The sequence below is a fragment of the Budorcas taxicolor genome, chromosome 16 (assembly GCF_023091745.1).
Source record: "Budorcas taxicolor isolate Tak-1 chromosome 16, Takin1.1, whole genome shotgun sequence".
NCBI lineage: Eukaryota > Metazoa > Chordata > Mammalia > Artiodactyla > Bovidae > Budorcas > Budorcas taxicolor.
This window is the reverse complement of record NC_068925.1, coordinates 61,360,807-61,378,845: the sequence shown is the minus strand read 5'-3', so window position 1 is coordinate 61,378,845 and position 18,039 is coordinate 61,360,807. Positions and strand designations below refer to the sequence as shown.

Below are 18,039 nucleotides of genomic sequence, written 5' to 3'. Positions count from 1 at the left end.
ATAAGTGTCACATGCATGTGGTATTGCTTGTCAGAGAGTAGAATTCCAAGACTTCCTCCGTACATAGAACAGTTAAACTTGCGTGCTTCTGGGCAGAGGAATGGTCTTTGGGACAGTTCTGCTTCCACCTAATTGTTATGGCAGAGATCAGGACACATCGCTTTGCTGTCAATGCAGTGAGGCCTCAGAAACGGCTCTCCCCAGCTTGACAGGTATGATAACAGGGGTGATCATTTGGGGGAGGGTAGATAACCACAGTAATCAAGCATGAAAGAGATTCCAAAAAATTTGTACTGCTATTGTGGTTAACATCTTTATTCTTGGCCAGTGAAGCTTCATGTGTCTTTTCCCTGGTAGGGCCTTGGTAATGAAAGAATAAATGAATAAACGAATAATGTGCAGTATTTTTTAGTTTTAAGATATGTGTGGCTTGATATTGAGAACAATTGAATGATTTATCCAACCACCCTACATAGTTTTTAAAAGCACTATTAAAAAGTATTAGCTTCCTTAGGGAATTGCCTGGTGGTTTAGTGGTTAGACTCCATACTATCACTTCCATGGGCACATCTGGGTTTAACTCCTGCTTGGGGAACTAAGATCCTTCAAGGCACGTGGCATGGCAAAAAAAAAAAAAAAAAAAAAAAGTATTAGTTTTTAAGAATATGCAGTCAGACAGAGTAGAATTCTGGCAAGGTAAGTGTTTATAAAAATGCCTGGAAATGCCTGCCAAACTGAAATTTTTTATTAATTTCTCCAATTAATAACTGACAAATTTCTACTTAAACTGATAAAATTTATTGAATGACTAATTGGTAAAAGTATTTTTAATAAAATTAAACATTAAATTTAGGAATTATCTGTAAATTTGAGTTTGAGTCTTATTTAATCCTGATAATTTTCTGTACAAGCTACTCTCTCTAGTTTTACCTTATTTTTATTGTATTCTACAGGCATATCAGTAGAAAAAAATGACCTTTTCTTAATAGTCGTAATATATTTCTGCTGGGACCTATTTCTGGGTTCCATATTCCATAAATAAAAATTAGAGTCTTCTGCTGCCTCATCGTGCGTCCATGATGTGCCTCCATAATAGTGATTAATGAAGGATAACTCGCTATCTAAGGTACCTTATATATAGTAGTCACTTAACATTGTTCAAAAATGAAACCTTCCCAGCCTGCGCACCTGTATTTGGGCGGATGCAGTGGCTCTGAATCATCCGGATTTGTCTGTCTTAAGCTGACGAGGAAAGGAGCATAGGCTGGATCTACAGGATAACACCGTGGCCTTTACTTTCTGTAGGCCCTCCTCCCCTTTTTGTCTTCATTCCTTAGCTTTTTCGCCTCCATTTAGCTCTTTAACTCCTTATGATTTAAAACATGTTCATTCTCAAGAAAATGTTAGGATGTTTCTTGTCTTTGGAAAATTTGCTCTTTTGTTTGGTGCTAGTGGGTAAGATGGTGTTTAAGTGGATATCCTGTGCAGGCAGATTGTACAGGAAACTGACCCTTAGTTCTGCGAGAACAAAAGAGTGAGTGGGAAGAAAGCAGAAAGGAAGGAAATAAGATCTTTTGACCTGACCGAAAAGACTGTGAAACCAGAGATGGGGAGAAGGGGATTGGAGAATAAAAGGGATTGTTTTCCAAGTTTTGGTTCTTTTTGTACTTTGGCCTCTGAAATGATTGTCTTCCTGTATTTATTATTTTGTATATTTGAGAAATGTACAGTATTGTTTGGCATGTGTATGTGTTTTAAGTTTTCATAAAATTGTGCCGAAGGTCTCATTCTCTTTTCTCCTTTTGTCACTTAACATGGTTTTAAGAGGCTGACTTGCCTTTAAAAATCCTCCTTTGAGTTTGGTGGCGCTCCTCTCCAGTGCAGATGAATCACATGTCACAGACATATCCTTGCATTTTGACAGTCTGTCATTCTACTGGCATCAGTGCAAACTCCAGTTTAAATGTGCTTGTCTAATTTAAATGCTTTCTTTTCTCTGAAACCTTTTCTGACTGCGGAGTTTTGTCTTCTGTCCTCAGTGTATACTCTGTAAGTATAGCAGAATGTGTGATTCATTTATTCAATAAATTGTTTTTGAGAGCCTCTCATATGCAGTAACTGTTCTGGGTGCTTGGAATTTATCAGTGTACCAAGCAGATAAAAATTACCTGTCCCCATAAAACTAATATTCTAGTGGGGTGGGATAATAGCTCACATGAATAGCCACCCGGGAAGCCCATATATATGATGATAGACAAGCAAATTGCATTTTGGGGGGTGATAAGATCCATGGAGAGAAATTAGTAAAGGAGACACAGGGGATGTGGAAGTATTGTCAGGAACAGATGCATTTGAAAGTAGGATGGTTAGAGAATGCCGTACAAAGAGGGGACATTTGAGTGAAGGGCCGTGTCGGTGGCTTAGGGAAGGATGTTTTGGGCAGGTGGAAAAGCCAGTACAAAGGTCCTGAGGTGGGAGTGTGCCTGCCTTGTTCAGGTAACGGCAGGGAGGCCAGTAGTCAGAATGAGGTAAAGGAGGGAAGGAAGAGTAGGAAGATGAATTGGCCAAAGGCCCTCGTAAGGACTTTAGCTTTTTATTCTAAGATAGGGAGCTGTCAAAGAGTTTCACGTTTGGTCATCCTAGTTTATTTCAGTGTATAATACAGCTGTTCCTATTCACTATGATTATGTGCTTAAACAAGAAGCAAGATACCTGTTTCAGATTATCTTTTCAGGACATTTGGACATATCTTCAGGTTTGTTGTAACTTTTGTAATATAAAATGATTTAATTAGCTGTGAAAATTAAAAAACATATTCTTTTTAAGAGGAAGAAGGAATGTGAAGAAGTGAAATAAACTGTTAGGAAAGCATCTGACCTACAAGAGGAATTTTTGTCTATAGGATATAGACAGCTATGAAGCCATTTAAAAAACACTGGTTAATGCTATTTTAAAAGATACCTCATTATTTCCTGTCACTTGTATTTTTATGAAACTTAGTTGTTCATTCAGTCAAAATTGCTGAACACATATTATCTGACTCTTGCTAGAAAAAAAGATAAAGTTCTTATGCCAAGAAGCACATTGTAAAGTTGGGGAAATCAACATAAGTTGTGGATAAAAATAAGAGGTATTACTCTATCAAGTATAATGTATGTGAGGCTTCCAAGGGGAGGTTACATTGAAGTTGAGTGTTTTTAAAATGAATAGAAGTCAACCTGTCAAAAAAAAGAAAAAAGAGGGATGAGTTCACATTCTGGGAAGATAGAACTGTGTGAACAAAGGCAGAAAGGTAGGAAGCATCATGGTGTTTGTTCAAATTTAAAATTCAAGGCGTGGAATGGGAGAGAAGGGAAGCTGGAGAAGTATTAATAGGTGGAGATCTGATTATGAGACACCTTGAAGGCCTTGTTAAAAGAGATTTTTAGCTTGATGGTGAACTATTGAAGTGACATGGTCAAATTTTTGTCTTAAATAGATCACTTTGCCAGCTGTTTGGAGGATGGATTTGAGGGAGACAAGACTGGAGGCAGTAGTCCAGGTGAGAGATGTTGGGAATCTGAACTAAGACATTGGCAGTACAAGTGGCGAGGAGGGAGTGGATTGGAAAATAAAACCACGGATTCAAGGGTTTTTCTTCTTCATGTATGATAAAACCAAGTTTAAATTAAAAATGAGCGAAAGAGAGGGAGACATACTAGAAAAGAATTGTTACACGACAGAGGCAGTGCATAGTGGCAGAGTGCCACTGAAACCCATTTTTAGTGACTGAGAAATTGCTGCTGAAAGAACAGTGTGCTTTTGGTATGATTATCCTGAACTGTGAGAAGCAGGTGATCTTTAACTAACATGGTATAAGGATCGCCTATTTGTTTAGTGTCACTAAATTTAGGAATCACAAAGCCTTGAAGAAGAAACCAGGTCTTACAAGGCTTCAACCATTACAGGTGATAGAAACTCAGTAAATCATGTCCATTGCTGGCAGTGTTTTCTAGAGTCCTAATTAAGTTACAGTATTTTATTAAAAATGTATGAAAAGAAAATAAGGAAAAATTGTGTTTTTTATTAAAACAATTAACAGTGGAAAGCTGTTGCGTTGTAGACTGTACATGGTAGAACAAAGGTATCTTGGGATGCCAAGAATATTTTGTATTAAACCACAATACTTTTCTGCTTAGTAGATAATTTTAGGATTTTTTTTCTAAAAGCACTATTTCTATAATTTTCTATATGTAAATGGAGGGCCTGGATTAATACAATCTATATATATTTCTTAAAATCCCTGTTATCTTTTCTGAAATTTGTTTTATATGAAGATAGTAAGGGGAGAAAGGTACTTTGGGAGGACTTCACTTATAAAACATAACTATTCCTTCTTAAAACCACCATCATCTAGACAAAATATCTTGTATGTTTTATAAAATGAACTGGAATTTCTTTTTGAGGTTTGTTTTTTTTTCTGAGGAAACTGTTCTTCCTATTCATTTACCTCTGATTTTCATGCATAAACATCACAGCTAAATGCTCATTTTGTGTTCTTTTCTCTATCTTATGTTTTCAACAAGTAGGTTTCTCTCCTGCTTAGGAGTCATGCCATCTGCTCTTTCTTCATGACTCCACAACCACGCGTACAGTTTTGTTCCTTGCTGGAGGCATCAGTATAATGCCAACAGCTAAAATACTGTCTGTGGACTGAATTCAAATGAATTTCCAACTGTTGGACTTAGTGTAAACTCCTTTCTCTTTATGTCTTTCAGAAGCCTTGCACCGCCCCTATGGTTGTGATGTTGAACCCCAGGCCCTGAACGAAGCCATCAGGTGGAGCTCCAAGGAGAACCTGCTCGGAGCCACCGAGAGTGACCCTAATCTCTTTGTTGCACTTTATGATTTTGTAGCAAGTGGTGATAACACACTCAGCATCACTAAAGGTGAGCTTCTACGTAACGTCCTCTCACTTTTCAGTTTTTATTAGTGGTTAAGAAATAACGGGATCTATTCTGGGTTCTGCCTCTGACTGGAATTAGGTAGGTAATTTGGGCCCAGGTACCTCTGGTTCATTCTCTCTTTAAAACCTTTATAGGGGATAATGCCACCTTTTCTAATTCATAGGGTTTTTATTAAGGCTAAAATGAGACAAAGTACATTAGGAAAAAAAACACCGCACTATATATATATATAAACTCGACTCCTCCTCAAGATTCTGTTCTGTAGGTAATATGCCAGCCTCTGTCTGCCACAAAGGTGAGGTTTACCGTATGCCTCTCTGCAGTGGACTGTGGCTCCCTAAGAGGAGGCAGGTTTCCAGGCCCCAGTGCTGCTCTTAAGGGTCGTTTGTGGGCTGACTTCCTGTGAGAAGCATTCATTTACCAGTCTACGCTGAGATTAAGAACTTGTGCTCAAAATGTAAAACAACTACATTGCCAAGTACACTTACTATTTAGTTCAGCTGACATTTCTTTTTTTATAACAAAACTGAAGAAAGTGGTCCAGTGATTCACACTCTGGCACAAGCATCTTGCCTTGCTGTGGACCTGCTTTGGGCAGCACTGGCTTAGACAACTTATCTCTCATTTGTGTTTATATGCGTTAGTGAAAGGATGAGCAGGAAGGGTTTCTATTGCGGTAACACTCACGACAGAGTAGTAGTACTGTTTTCAGTAGTAAATCCGTAACAAAGAGAGCACCAAGAACATAATCATGTAAAAACCATCCCTTATTGGTTTTCTGAACGAGGACAGAAAATGTGGAATTTTTATGAGAAAGAAATAGGAGTGTGGGGCATTGTCATTGTATACATGAGTTGGATTGCTAATCTACTTATATTTTTCTTGTCTTTTGAATTTATGAAAGCTTCCTACTAGGAAAAAATAAGATTCTGGATAATCTTTAGCTACGTGAAAGTGTAAATTAAATGATTCTTTGTCAAACAATACTTCTCTTATTTGTAAGGTTTGAAATGAGATAGTAAATGAGAGTGGATCACCAGATTAAGAAGACAGGTTTCCACTCAAGGAATGTTACCCTGAAATAAAATATTTTTATACATCAATTTTTAAAATCCAGCCAGATTCATCAAAAGCAGAAATCCTTAAAACAGTTTCTGGGGTATATGTATGTCCCAGAGTGGGGATGATGGTATGTATACATGCATTTGATGGTATTTGTTTGTGTGTGGAACTGTGTTTTATGATGAGAGGAAAATTTTACACAGTTTTAGGATACAGGACTTGAGAAATATTTTATACTTTGTGTGGTAGGTAGTCTCTTTGGGCTACAACACAGTCTTTTACTTTAGGTGCTTCAGTGGGAAAGTTGGTGAAGGTGACTCAGAACATTCTTTCCTAGATACAGTTTTCATGTCAGTATTTTCCAAGATTGCTCAGTCACCAGGACTACATTGATAAAGAAAGCCTTTTGATTCATCAGTTACCAGTTATGGCAACTACTAGTATGCATCTCAAAAAGTGGGATTTCGTTTATCTTATAATCAATAGTGATTTCTTTTAAGGGCTTCCCTGGTGGCTCAGCTGATAAACATTCTGCCTGCAGTGCAGTAAACCTGGGTTTGATCCCTGAGTTGGGAAGATCCCCTGGAGAAGGGAATGACTACCTGCTCCAGTATTCTGGCCAGGAGAATTCCATGGACTGTGTAGTCCAAAACCTATGAAAAGCCAGGTTTTTATCCAGGTTCTTATTTTTAATTTAATATAAAATGTTGTCATGCTAAAGCTGATTTTTTATTTTAAAAGACAAAATATTTTTTAAACTTAAATAACAATACTTATTTTAGTTCTTTCTTTGAAGGCAATATTTTGCTTGAATTAAAAAATTAGGTTTCCTCTGGCAATAGGGTCAATGTTTATTCCATTGTTAATCTTCATGGTACTCAAAACTTCCAGAGTGGAAAATTCTCCTCCTAGCTGCCAAAAAAAGAGAAAAACAAATAGCCCAAAACCTAGAGTGTTCGACTATATCCTGATTATGATGACCTGTCATTATCAGTTCTTTGTAAGGAAGAATAATGTATAATAATGTACTTGGTAAAGAACTTAGTCTTCTCATTTTCTTGAGTATTAGAGAAAAGCTGCAGACTGACAAGTCTTATATAGCTTTTCTGACAGCACTAAGATTTGTTTTCCCTGCAGATATGATTGGGGAGTATTTATCAGCACATTTGTGCATTTCCACCGCCACATGTACACACACTATCTACCTATACATGTGTATGCGTGCGCACGTGCACATACCCATGTTTTTTCTCACTGAATGTCTCACAACCCAGGGTCTTGAGTGAGATAGTAGGGGCAAATAGAAAGTCATACTATGGCAAACATTTCTGTAGACCACTGAAAAAAGATAACTGGCAGAATAATAATTTTGAGTTTTTCCCCCAACAGTCTTTGCTTAATAAGTACTGGGCCACGTGCTTTTGATTGCTGCGGCTTTCTTCTGTTCTCTGACACTGAGGGGTGGATGTGAACTCTACAGGAAGGCTTGCATCTCTCAGATATGGGGGTGTAAGGCCTTATAAGGATTTATATTTTTTTATGACCTTGCCATGCAGCATGTGGGATCTTAGATCAGGGATCAGATCCATGCCCCCATGTATTGGGAGCATGGAGTCGTAACCACGGAACTGCCAAGAAGTCCCAGGATTCTTTAATTTAACGTTTACTGATAATGATCTCTCTCACCTTTCCTATTTTGCTTGGGCTGGAAGTACAGGGGAAGGATGCATGTTTAGGGAGTCTGAAGTTGATACTCACAACTTTATTCAAGAAATCAAGGACATTGAAATTGATAGCAAAGATACTCTGAGTAATTTGAGTCTTAGGCTCCAACTTTAGACTCAACTTCTCTTTGCCACGCACTAATTTGAGAGGAGCAGATGGGAGATTCATTCGTTATGGGGAATGAGAGGGAAATTATTTTAAAACTTGAGTCCTGGAAAAGATTGTGCTTTTGAGGTCCTGACTGCTGACCCCTACCTCCTCACTTTTCTTTCTGAAATATTGCTGATAGCTCTGTGGTCTGTGCTTTTTTGTTTTTTGTTTTTGCATTGATGGTTTTTGTAGCCTTGTTGCCAACTGAAATTTAGAAGTAACTTTGTGTTTTACATGTCTAATCCCTAATCCTTGATTGCTTTTAGCATTGAACCATATATATGTTCTGTGACAGACTCTTTTGAGGAAAAAATTAATTTCTTTTTTTTTTTTTGAGGAGTGAGACCATGTCCTATTCCAGACATTTGAGTGACCTTTTAATCTTTGTGTGCTACCTTAGTTACATATTTGTAGTTTCCTATAGTATAAAAGTTTTTGAAACCCTATCGATAATGACAGAAAAACATTTCTAAGTGTGCTTCTTTTGTTTAAGCTACAAGCTAAAAATATCAGTCATGCTATGATGATAGCAAAGTTCATTTTCATTATCTTTAAAAAAACTGTGTTGGTTTAAAAGTTCTTGATTCATTTTTTTCACTGAATTTCAAGCTTGACAGTAAACTGCTTCTGTTTCAGATAAAGTCTTACATCTTTTCTTTCCCTCTGTGATGATCTCCTGGCCAGGTGAAAAGCTCCGAGTCCTTGGTTACAACCAGAATGGTGAGTGGAGCGAAGTTCGCTCTAAGAATGGCCAAGGCTGGGTGCCAAGCAACTACATCACCCCTGTGAACAGCCTGGAAAAACATTCCTGGTACCATGGACCTGTGTCTCGCAGTGCAGCAGAGTACCTACTCAGCAGTCTAATCAATGGCAGCTTCCTGGTGCGAGAGAGTGAGAGCAGCCCCGGGCAGCTGTCAATCTCGCTCAGGTACGAGGGGCGTGTATATCACTACAGGATCAATACCACCACAGATGGCAAGGTAAGACTGGCCGGCAGCCACCTCTCGGTGTGAACGGGCCTGCTCTTTAGAAACAATATTCAGAATGATGAAAGAATACAATTTTTATGTCTGATATGAAGGAAACTAATCACTGATGTGAGTTTGAGCTGTTTGGCACATGAGAGAGCGCTTACTCTTTTCAAAACAGTATGGTAATGGAAATTAAAAACAGTATTACATTAAGAGTTTAAAGATGAGCTAGATTTGAAGGTGAAAAATGAAGGAAACAGCTGTATAAGTTAACCGTTATCATCAGTGTACAGATATGCACATATACATCCAATACATTGTGTGGAATTTTATAAATTAAACCGTTTATCTATGAAAATTATAATAATCTCTACCAGAAAGTTTAAAGAGTAAAACTTTAGGATTCTGAGACTGATATTGGTCATTAATGTATGTTAATGTAAATAGGTCAGTCAGTCATTTAGCACTTTGCAGGTTAGAAAGACCAACCGTATGAGAATGGCTAGGTTAGAATGGAACTGTCTTACTTTATGAACGGTAGAGAGTAGATTTATGTCCGTTCTTCTGTTGAACAGTAAATTTATAGTTAGGATGTGCAGGCTGAGTTGCTCTGTGGCCTGTGGGATCTCAGTTCCCCGACCAGGGACTGAGCCTGCTTTGCCTGCCCTGCAAGGTAAGTTCTTAAGTGTTGGACCACCAGGGAAGTCCTTGAATAGTAAATTTAGATTGAACTGTTTCTTCCACTTTTTCTCTCTTTATGGTATGCATAGTAGGGGAAAAGCATAGGCTTTAGAGCAAGCAGATCTGGTTTGCTGGGTAACTCCATCATTTATTCACATTGTGACCTTGCTTAAGCCTCAGTTTCCCATCCCATTTTATTGGCAGCATTCAGTGAGATAATTTCAATAAAAGATAATGGCTGGTAAAAAGTAGGAAACAGGAAATTATTAATTTTCTTTGCGTCACCCTATAAGACATATTTTTTTCTTCATGAAACCAAATAGAATCAGGTGAGTGATGATATAAGGGCCACTCAGCAGAATCTACTTCTGGTTGTCTTCCCAACAGAAGTGAGTGGATGTGTGTTCAGCAGACATGTACAGGAATGTTCATAGCAGCGTTACGTGTAGTAGCCAGAAACTAGAAACACTCAGCTGTCTGACAGCAGTGGACTGAATTAATAAATTGTGGTATATTTGTAAAATGGAATCTAACACAAAGTGAACGCAGCACTACTGCAAAAACCATGACCCAGTGGCTGCCTACTCTTGCAGATAAAATTGTACTGGAATGCAGATGCACCCATTTGTGTATGTGTTGTCTATGGCTGCTTTCTCAGTATTATGGCAGACTTGAGTAATGACAGAAATGCTGTGGCCACAAACCTAAAATGCTTAGTATCCGGCCCTCTAGAACAGTCATAGATGAATCTCTTACACATAAAGTTGAGTAGAAGGGATTAGTGATTACTGAGGAATGGGATGAGGGGAGTGGGAATGACCTCTAATGGGTCTGGGGTTTCTTTGTAGGGTGATGAAAATGTCCTGATATTAGTGGTAATGGTTGGACAGCCAATGCATTTATTAAAAGTCAGTGTATTGCACAATTGAAATTGTGAATTTTGTGGTGAAATATATGAATTATATCACAGTAAAAAAAGTTGGGTGAAAGAAAACAGGCACAAAACAATACTTACTGTGTGGTTCCATTTGCATAGGTACAGTTCACAATCTAAGCTAATCTAAGGTGTTAGAAGTCCGCAGAGTGGTTACCTTTGCGGGGTCAGTAGCTCGGAGGGCAGGAGGGAGGCTGCTGGGTGCTGGTAATACTATGATTCTCTTGGGTGGGAGATGTTTATCATGGGTGAGTTCACTTTGCAGGACTCATCTGTTCTCCATTTATTAATTGTATGCTCTTCTGTATACTCTAGAATCTCTTTTTTAAAAAAATAAACAAGCTCCCTTGGAAGATGAGGCTTAGAGACTGCTATCCTGCTTTATCCTTCTTCTTGCTTATCACAAATTAACTGCTGTTGTGTTTACTTTCTGAGATAAAACTGTGGCTCTTTTTAAAAAATTGCTTGGGCACTCAAAAGTGCCTCTTAATGAAATAAAAATCATAAGATATTTGAATATCCTCTCTACCAAAAAAATTAAAATCAGTGGTTTTCAAATTATGTTCTGTGTAAGATTCTGAGGTGGGAGTTCATAAACTTTTACAGGAAGCCAGTCCCCTCTTACCTACTTTAATCAGCACTTCTCTTCCTTTATCTTCCATATTTGAGCTCCTTAGTCATTTAGCTTAAAAATATTTGAAGACCAGTGATCTTGATGATCCTGAGATATAGAAGCTTTTCCCCTCAAGACTCGAGCTACTTTAGGAATCATAAGAAGAGTAGTTTAAATGAGATTAAAGTGAAGTTCTCTGCCCACCCCCACCCCCCCAACATCATGGTTAAATTCTTCCGTAATTCTTCCACTTATCTCAGTAAGATAATGCCTTATTTTCATCTTTTTTTAAATCAGCATTTTAAAAATTGAAGTATAGTTGGTTTACAGTGTTGTGTTAATGTGTGCCATATAGCACAGTAATTCCGTTATATGTATATCTGTGTTCTTTTAATATTATTTTCTATTGTGATTTATCATGGAATATTGAATATAGTAGGACCTTGTTGTTTATCCACTCTGTATATGATATTTTTCACCTGCTGTCCCCAGCGCCCATTCTATCCCTTCCCCGACTCCCTCCCTCTTGGCAACCACCAGTCTGTTCGCTCTGTTTGTGATTTTCTGTTTCATTGTGTCGTATTTTAGATTCCACATATAAGTGAAATCACAGGGTGTTTGTCTTTTTCTGACTGTCTTCACTTAGTATGATCACCTCTAGTTGCATTCATGTCGCTACGAATGGCCTTATTTTGTTCTTTTTTATGGCTGAGTAATATTCCATTGCCATACACACACACACCACATCTTCCTTATCCACTCATCTGTCAATGGACATTTAGGTTGTCTCCATGTTTTGGCTATTGTGACTAGTGCTGCTTATTTTCATATCTTGAGAGCAGTGAGATAATGACCCCTTTTCAGTTGGTTTATTTTTCTCCGCTCTGCTCACCAGGTATATGTAACTGCTGAGAGCCGGTTCAGCACCTTGGCCGAGCTTGTTCACCATCACTCCACAGTGGCTGATGGGCTGGTGACAACCCTACACTATCCGGCTCCCAAGTGTAATAAGCCTACAGTCTACGGTGTGTCCCCCATCCACGACAAGTGGGAAATGGAACGAACAGATATTACCATGAAGCACAAACTTGGGGGTGGTCAGTATGGAGAGGTTTACGTTGGCGTCTGGAAGAAATACAGCCTTACAGTTGCTGTGAAAACGTTGAAGGTGGGTTGCTGAGAATTACAGTTTTCAGGCATCTTTTTCTTTTGTGCTGAATCACTTGGAAATACCACCGTGCCCTTCTTTAACTTTGGAACACTTTCCACCTACTGGTGCCAAGCACATCAGCAAATTGTGATGATTAACCCTGGTGCCATTGCTGACAGTGCAGGGGCAGATTATTCACTGCAATGCAGTGAAACCCACATGTGGGGAAGGTTTGTCCCTGGGGGCTGTTGATAGAGATCTTGGTGGGAGGTTAGAAGCAAATTATAAGTTGTAAAAGCAAAGCAAGCTGTTTTTCTTCCTCAGAACAACCCCTGCTGGGCAGAATTCTCCATGCATTGTTGGAGAATCACTCTCTTGTTCTGTCCTTTGTCTCCCTGTTGCTTGCTTCTCCCATCTCCCTGAGATTAGATCGTCTTATTCTTCACATTCACAGGAATCTTCTTCCTGATGCCAGCCCTTCTCTCTCCTTTAAGCATCCTGGTAGTGAATTACAGGTTTTGTCACTCATCCCATTCTCTGAAGATTTTCTCATGTGCTTCAGTAACTCTGGAGGACTCCTAAGGACTGCTTTTCACCTCTGAGTAGTAGTCAGTTCTTTTACCAAGCGTTTATTAAGTGCTTGTTCTGAGTGTGAACCAGTATGCACAGCCTTGCAGACATATCTTGCTCCTTAAGGAATCTGTCAGGAAGACAAATATGTGAACAGCTAATTGTTCTGGCTCCTCTTTCAAAAGCTTAAGATATCTGGAAAGAAACTTTCAGAGAATGGAATTGTCTGTCCAGGTCTTTCGTGTTTCACGATTGCTGAATTTACTTACCCTACTAAATTTTACTTCAGTTTCAAATACTGAATAAATTAAAGGAGACCTTTTTCTTTCTTAATTGGACTTATACAGAGCACACTATGCAGTGATAAAATTTCTTGAAGTGAGTGCAAAAATATCCAAAAGATACCCTCTTTTAAAACTGAGGTTTTAGGAGTATGAGTTGACTCAAATGATTAAGATGGGGGCTTGTCCCTCTCCTCTTTTTCTTTCTTATCTTCCCCCCCTTTCCAGGAAGATACTATGGAGGTGGAGGAATTTCTCAAGGAAGCTGCAGTGATGAAGGAAATCAAGCATCCTAACCTGGTACAGCTATTAGGTGAGGGAGCTTGTCTGAACCATAGGTTTCGTCAAAGATGCTTGTCCCTCAGCCCCCTGTTGTCCCCCAGTCCTCCTTTTGTATCACCATGGCAGAAGCTCTCAGTATAAATCTATTTCAATAAATGGTTGTTATTTTAATCAGAAGTCTCTGTGTTTTAAAATTACCCAAGAAACAGTGACCTGGATTGATTGCAATGTATGAAACTGCCCAGCTTGTGCTGATTGCCCCAGATCCAAAGTTCAGAATCATTCAAAAGGATACTAAACCACAAACTATCCCAAAATATTTTTTACAAAATAAAGAGACAGTAACCAAAGGACTGTTGAAACAAATTAAAAATTGTGACCACTCAAGTGCTTTGCAGTGATCGATAGGCTTCTTACCTATTCAGGTCACAGAGAAATCTTTGACTGAAACAATTACCCTTTTCAAAATAGGGCCAGTTTCTTTGGGTGTTCATTGAGCCAAACTACCCCAAAGGAAATCGCTTCTTTTGTATTTTTACTGGGAGTCTGCTGTGTAGTAATGAAATCCTTGCAGTCAGGGCTCATATAGTCTTTACCGTGTGCACAATTGCTGTTACTTTTAGATAAACATTGTCAGCAGGAGGCAGTTGAGGATGTGAAATCATGGGCTCACACAGAACTCTAGAGGCATTGGTGGTCCTGACCCCTTATGGAATTAAGACAAGTGACTCTACCTTTGTTCAAACAGGCGCATTCTCAAAATGCATGTGAGTTTCCAAAGCATGGTATCATGGGAAGTAGAAACTCACTATCATCCAGCTTCTTAATGCTGCTGTGTTCTTTTCAGAGAATGAAATGGCAGGAAAGGAAAAGATTACTGCTGGACTAGATTTAAGAAAAATTGGCAGTTATTCTTGCCAAAGTGGTTGGAGTGTTTAAATATATACTAACAAAACAAGCTCTCTTTGAACCATCAGGTGTGTGTACCTTGGAGCCACCATTTTACATTGTGACTGAATACATGCCTTATGGGAACTTGCTTGATTATCTCCGAGAATGCAACCGAGAAGAGGTGACTGCAGTTGTGCTGCTTTACATGGCCACTCAGATCTCATCTGCAATGGAGTATTTAGAGAAGAAGAATTTCATCCATAGGTGTGTAAAATCCGATTGTCACCTGTGACTAACCAGGAAGCTGACATGCATATCAGATAACTCAGCAAAGTAGTTTTCTCTTTCACAAGGACCATTGTAATGTCATTTCCAACTTAGAAATCTACTCTGTCCTCTGATTGAAGTATTAATGCAGGGCCTTTGCTGTTCTCAGAACAGAAGGCTCTTTATTTTGCCCAGGACTAAGTCCAAGATCATTTTGCTCCATCTAGTGGCTTGATTTTAAAAATAGTTTTCTGCCTTAGTAAAGAAACTAAAACCTCTGTTACCCACCTCTGAAACTTATCCCAATGTACTTATAAATGGGAACTGGTTTTCTGAAGCCTGCTTTATTGTGGCATCACATAACTGCCTCTTGGTGAGCATTCTACAAGAGATGTATAATTAGTGACTTTCTACCATGTTAGCAATTTTCATGAAATACTACCATACCTGTCAGCACTTATCAAACCCTGCTTGCAGCACAAAGAGCTGATATGAGAGCATTCATGAGCATTTTCCAGGACCATCTGAATAGAATCACAGTAGGGCTTCTTTCCCACAGGGATCTTGCAGCTCGGAATTGCCTGGTGGGAGAAAACCACGTGGTGAAAGTGGCTGACTTTGGCTTAAGTAGATTGATGACTGGAGATACCTATACTGCTCACGCTGGAGCCAAATTTCCTATTAAGTGGACAGCACCAGAGAGTCTTGCCTACAATACCTTCTCAATCAAATCTGACGTCTGGGGTAAGGTTGGAAGGGACGTTTTTCTGTGTATCATCATTTTCTTTATACTTAAATGCTTAATTCTTTAAGAGCTGCTTTTTTTTGGTATATGATCAGTATCCTCTGCCTTTACAGCCATCCTTCTTCAGTTATTCAGCAAGCACTTATTATTAATAAATACTATCTGCTGGGCATTTGCAGGGTACTTACTATAGAAAGAAACTGTAAAGAATAAAGTTTAAAAAAACCAAAGTCCCTGCCTTGGGAGCACTCACAGTCTAGCTACTATATTGCACTGAAGTTCTAACGATCCTCTCTATAAAGCTCCCTATTTTCCACATTAGACTTTATTGCTTGTGTCTAGAGCCCTATGACACAGAGTGGTAACCTCTTTTCAAGGAAGGCATGGTGAAGTTTTATCTAGAATTTGTCTTCGTAACTGATCTTGTTTGTACTTCCCTGAAAAGGATTATTATTTAGTAGCAATTTGGGGGACAGAACGAGTCAGGATGTTTGGATTTTGGGCGTAGAAATAGTCGAGAGTTCTAGATAATGTTTTACCAGCAATCTCAAACTCAGGAGTAACCTGTGACAGAATCAAGCAAATTCTTTCTTCACATGTGAATTTTATTTGATTTCAAATGTGTCCATTTTTATATTCTTCCTTTAGTATTAGTGACTTAAAAATTGTGCAGCTCATTAAATAGATTGTAAGTTGCTTTAAGAATAGTTTTGATTATACCTCAAACTTCTTATATGGTCCTAGTTTATTCTCCCTCGTTGTAAAGGAAATCCAAATAAAAATTGGGAAACTTATTTATTTATTCTGGTCACATCTTGTGTGGCCTTTAGTTCCCTGACTAGGGATTGAACCTGTACCGCCTGCTGTGAAAGCATGGAGTCTTCACTGCTAGACCTCCAGGGAAGTCCCCAAAATTGGGAAATTTAAAGAAAACTGTCTTTAGATTATACCTAAACTTTTCCTGTGGAAAATATCTTGAAGAACAAGTCATGTTTTAAGAATTATAAGAGTATACTAATATTGTAACATTGTGAAATTTGAAAGAGAAGTTACCTAATGGTATAAAATAAATAATAAATCAGAAGAAACATAAAAGCTCTTTTTTTGCAATCCCTTCTGCAGCGTTTGGGGTGCTCTTATGGGAAATTGCTACATATGGAATGTCACCATATCCAGGTATTGACCTGTCTCAGGTCTACGATCTACTGGAAAAAGGATACCGAATGGAGCAGCCTGAAGGATGTCCCCCTAAGGTGTATGAACTTATGAGAGCATGTGAGTATTCTTGCAGGTTTTAATTTTGAAGTAGTTTAAGTTAGCAATTCTGGATGATTAACAACATTGAAAACATTTTTCCTATCAATGTTGTAAGATTGTATTCAGCCTCGTGACATAGAAGAGTTGGTCACTGATCAGCCAGCTGGGATACTGTGTGCTCTACTACTGAGTCATACTGGAATCCTAAAAATCATTGTCCATGGCCAGATACTCACTCAGTTTCCCAAAACATTTGCCTGTATAATAAGGTAATAAAAAATCGATTTGGAGATTAGGTTGGGGAGGGTTGCTCTCAGCTACACATAATGAGTGTTGAAGACTGGAGAATGCATGAAAGTGGCTTCTGTGATATGTAAACAAGGGCATCTGACTTCTTAAAGATGAAAAAGTAGGGAGGTGAGGAGTGAATTAAACTGCAAGGTATTTGAGTCTCATTATTTTCTCATTGAGCATTGATTGCCTACTGCTCTCATCAAATGTGAATTCCAGACTCCCCTTTTCTGATATACTGTTATGTTTTGGAATGTGTACAACTAATTGTGAGTGAGAGTGAGTGAGTTTGAAGACAGGTTTCACTACCTTTCATTTTTCCAACGGAAGAAAACTTCTAAACCATCTCGCCACCCCCTCTGCATCGCTCTAGTGGAGGGAACAGGGGCTGAGACTGCATAGAAGGACTGGCCCTAGGAAGTGGGTTCATCACACCTCTGGGGCTGGGACTAAGAAATAGCTGCCTCACTGTCACTGCAGACTTGCTGTAACTCTTTAGCTAGCACATGTCCCAGTGCATGGAACTCACCCTCAGGTGTGCCCTGAATATTTAATTTCTGCCAAGAAGCTTTTACTACTGTTCTCTTTTGGTTACGTAGGCTGGAAGTGGAGCCCTGCCGACAGGCCCTCTTTTGCAGAAACACATCAAGCTTTTGAAACCATGTTCCATGACTCTAGCATTTCTGAAGGTGAGAACCTGGTGATTTACTGTTGGTGGGGGCTAGTTCTGGGTGCTAGGGATAATAACATTCCAAAAATGATAGTGTCTTGTAATTTGGGACTCCATTTCAGGATATTGAATTAATTCTTGGCCTTTATTATTGTTTTCTTTTTTCTTTTGCTGTTTTAAAATGTATCTTTGTCTCTCTAGCTCATATTTTTAATAAGAGTATGAACAAAGATTTAGCTGTAAGGGTGTTACATCAGAGTGTAGTTTATAATACTGAAAAATTAAGAACATTTAAGTATCCAGTATGTTAATTATTACATCCCTATAATTAAGTAGTTAAAATGACATTCTTAAATATATTGACACAGAAAGGAGTTTAGAAAGAGAATGTTAAATAAGCTAAGCTATGAACAGTGAGAATCTTTTTCTTAGGTAAAAAACAAGTATATGGACACATACAGGAAGTTTCCTACTTCTGTTTATAATGTCTCTTTAAAATTATATGCAAAAGTCAAACAGTAAACATACTTGTTGGAACTTCCCTGCTGATCTA

At 38.5% G+C, this 18,039-nt stretch overlaps 1 protein-coding gene across 1 annotated transcript in view; it reads left to right on the top strand.

Moving 5' to 3' along the window:
- The window catches only part of ABL2 (ABL proto-oncogene 2, non-receptor tyrosine kinase), a 91,995-nt gene that overhangs the window by 69,562 nt on the left and 4,394 nt on the right, over positions 1–18,039 (top strand). The window contains exons 2-10 of the mRNA XM_052654230.1: positions 3,479–3,541; positions 4,758–4,928; positions 8,568–8,863; positions 11,978–12,250; positions 13,312–13,396; positions 14,343–14,520; positions 15,083–15,267; positions 16,391–16,543; positions 17,416–17,505. Coding sequence (XP_052510190.1) covers positions 3,479–3,541; positions 4,758–4,928; positions 8,568–8,863; positions 11,978–12,250; positions 13,312–13,396; positions 14,343–14,520; positions 15,083–15,267; positions 16,391–16,543; positions 17,416–17,505 — 1,494 coding nt within the window. The remainder of the gene's footprint in view (positions 1–3,478; positions 3,542–4,757; positions 4,929–8,567; positions 8,864–11,977; positions 12,251–13,311; positions 13,397–14,342; positions 14,521–15,082; positions 15,268–16,390; positions 16,544–17,415; positions 17,506–18,039) is intronic.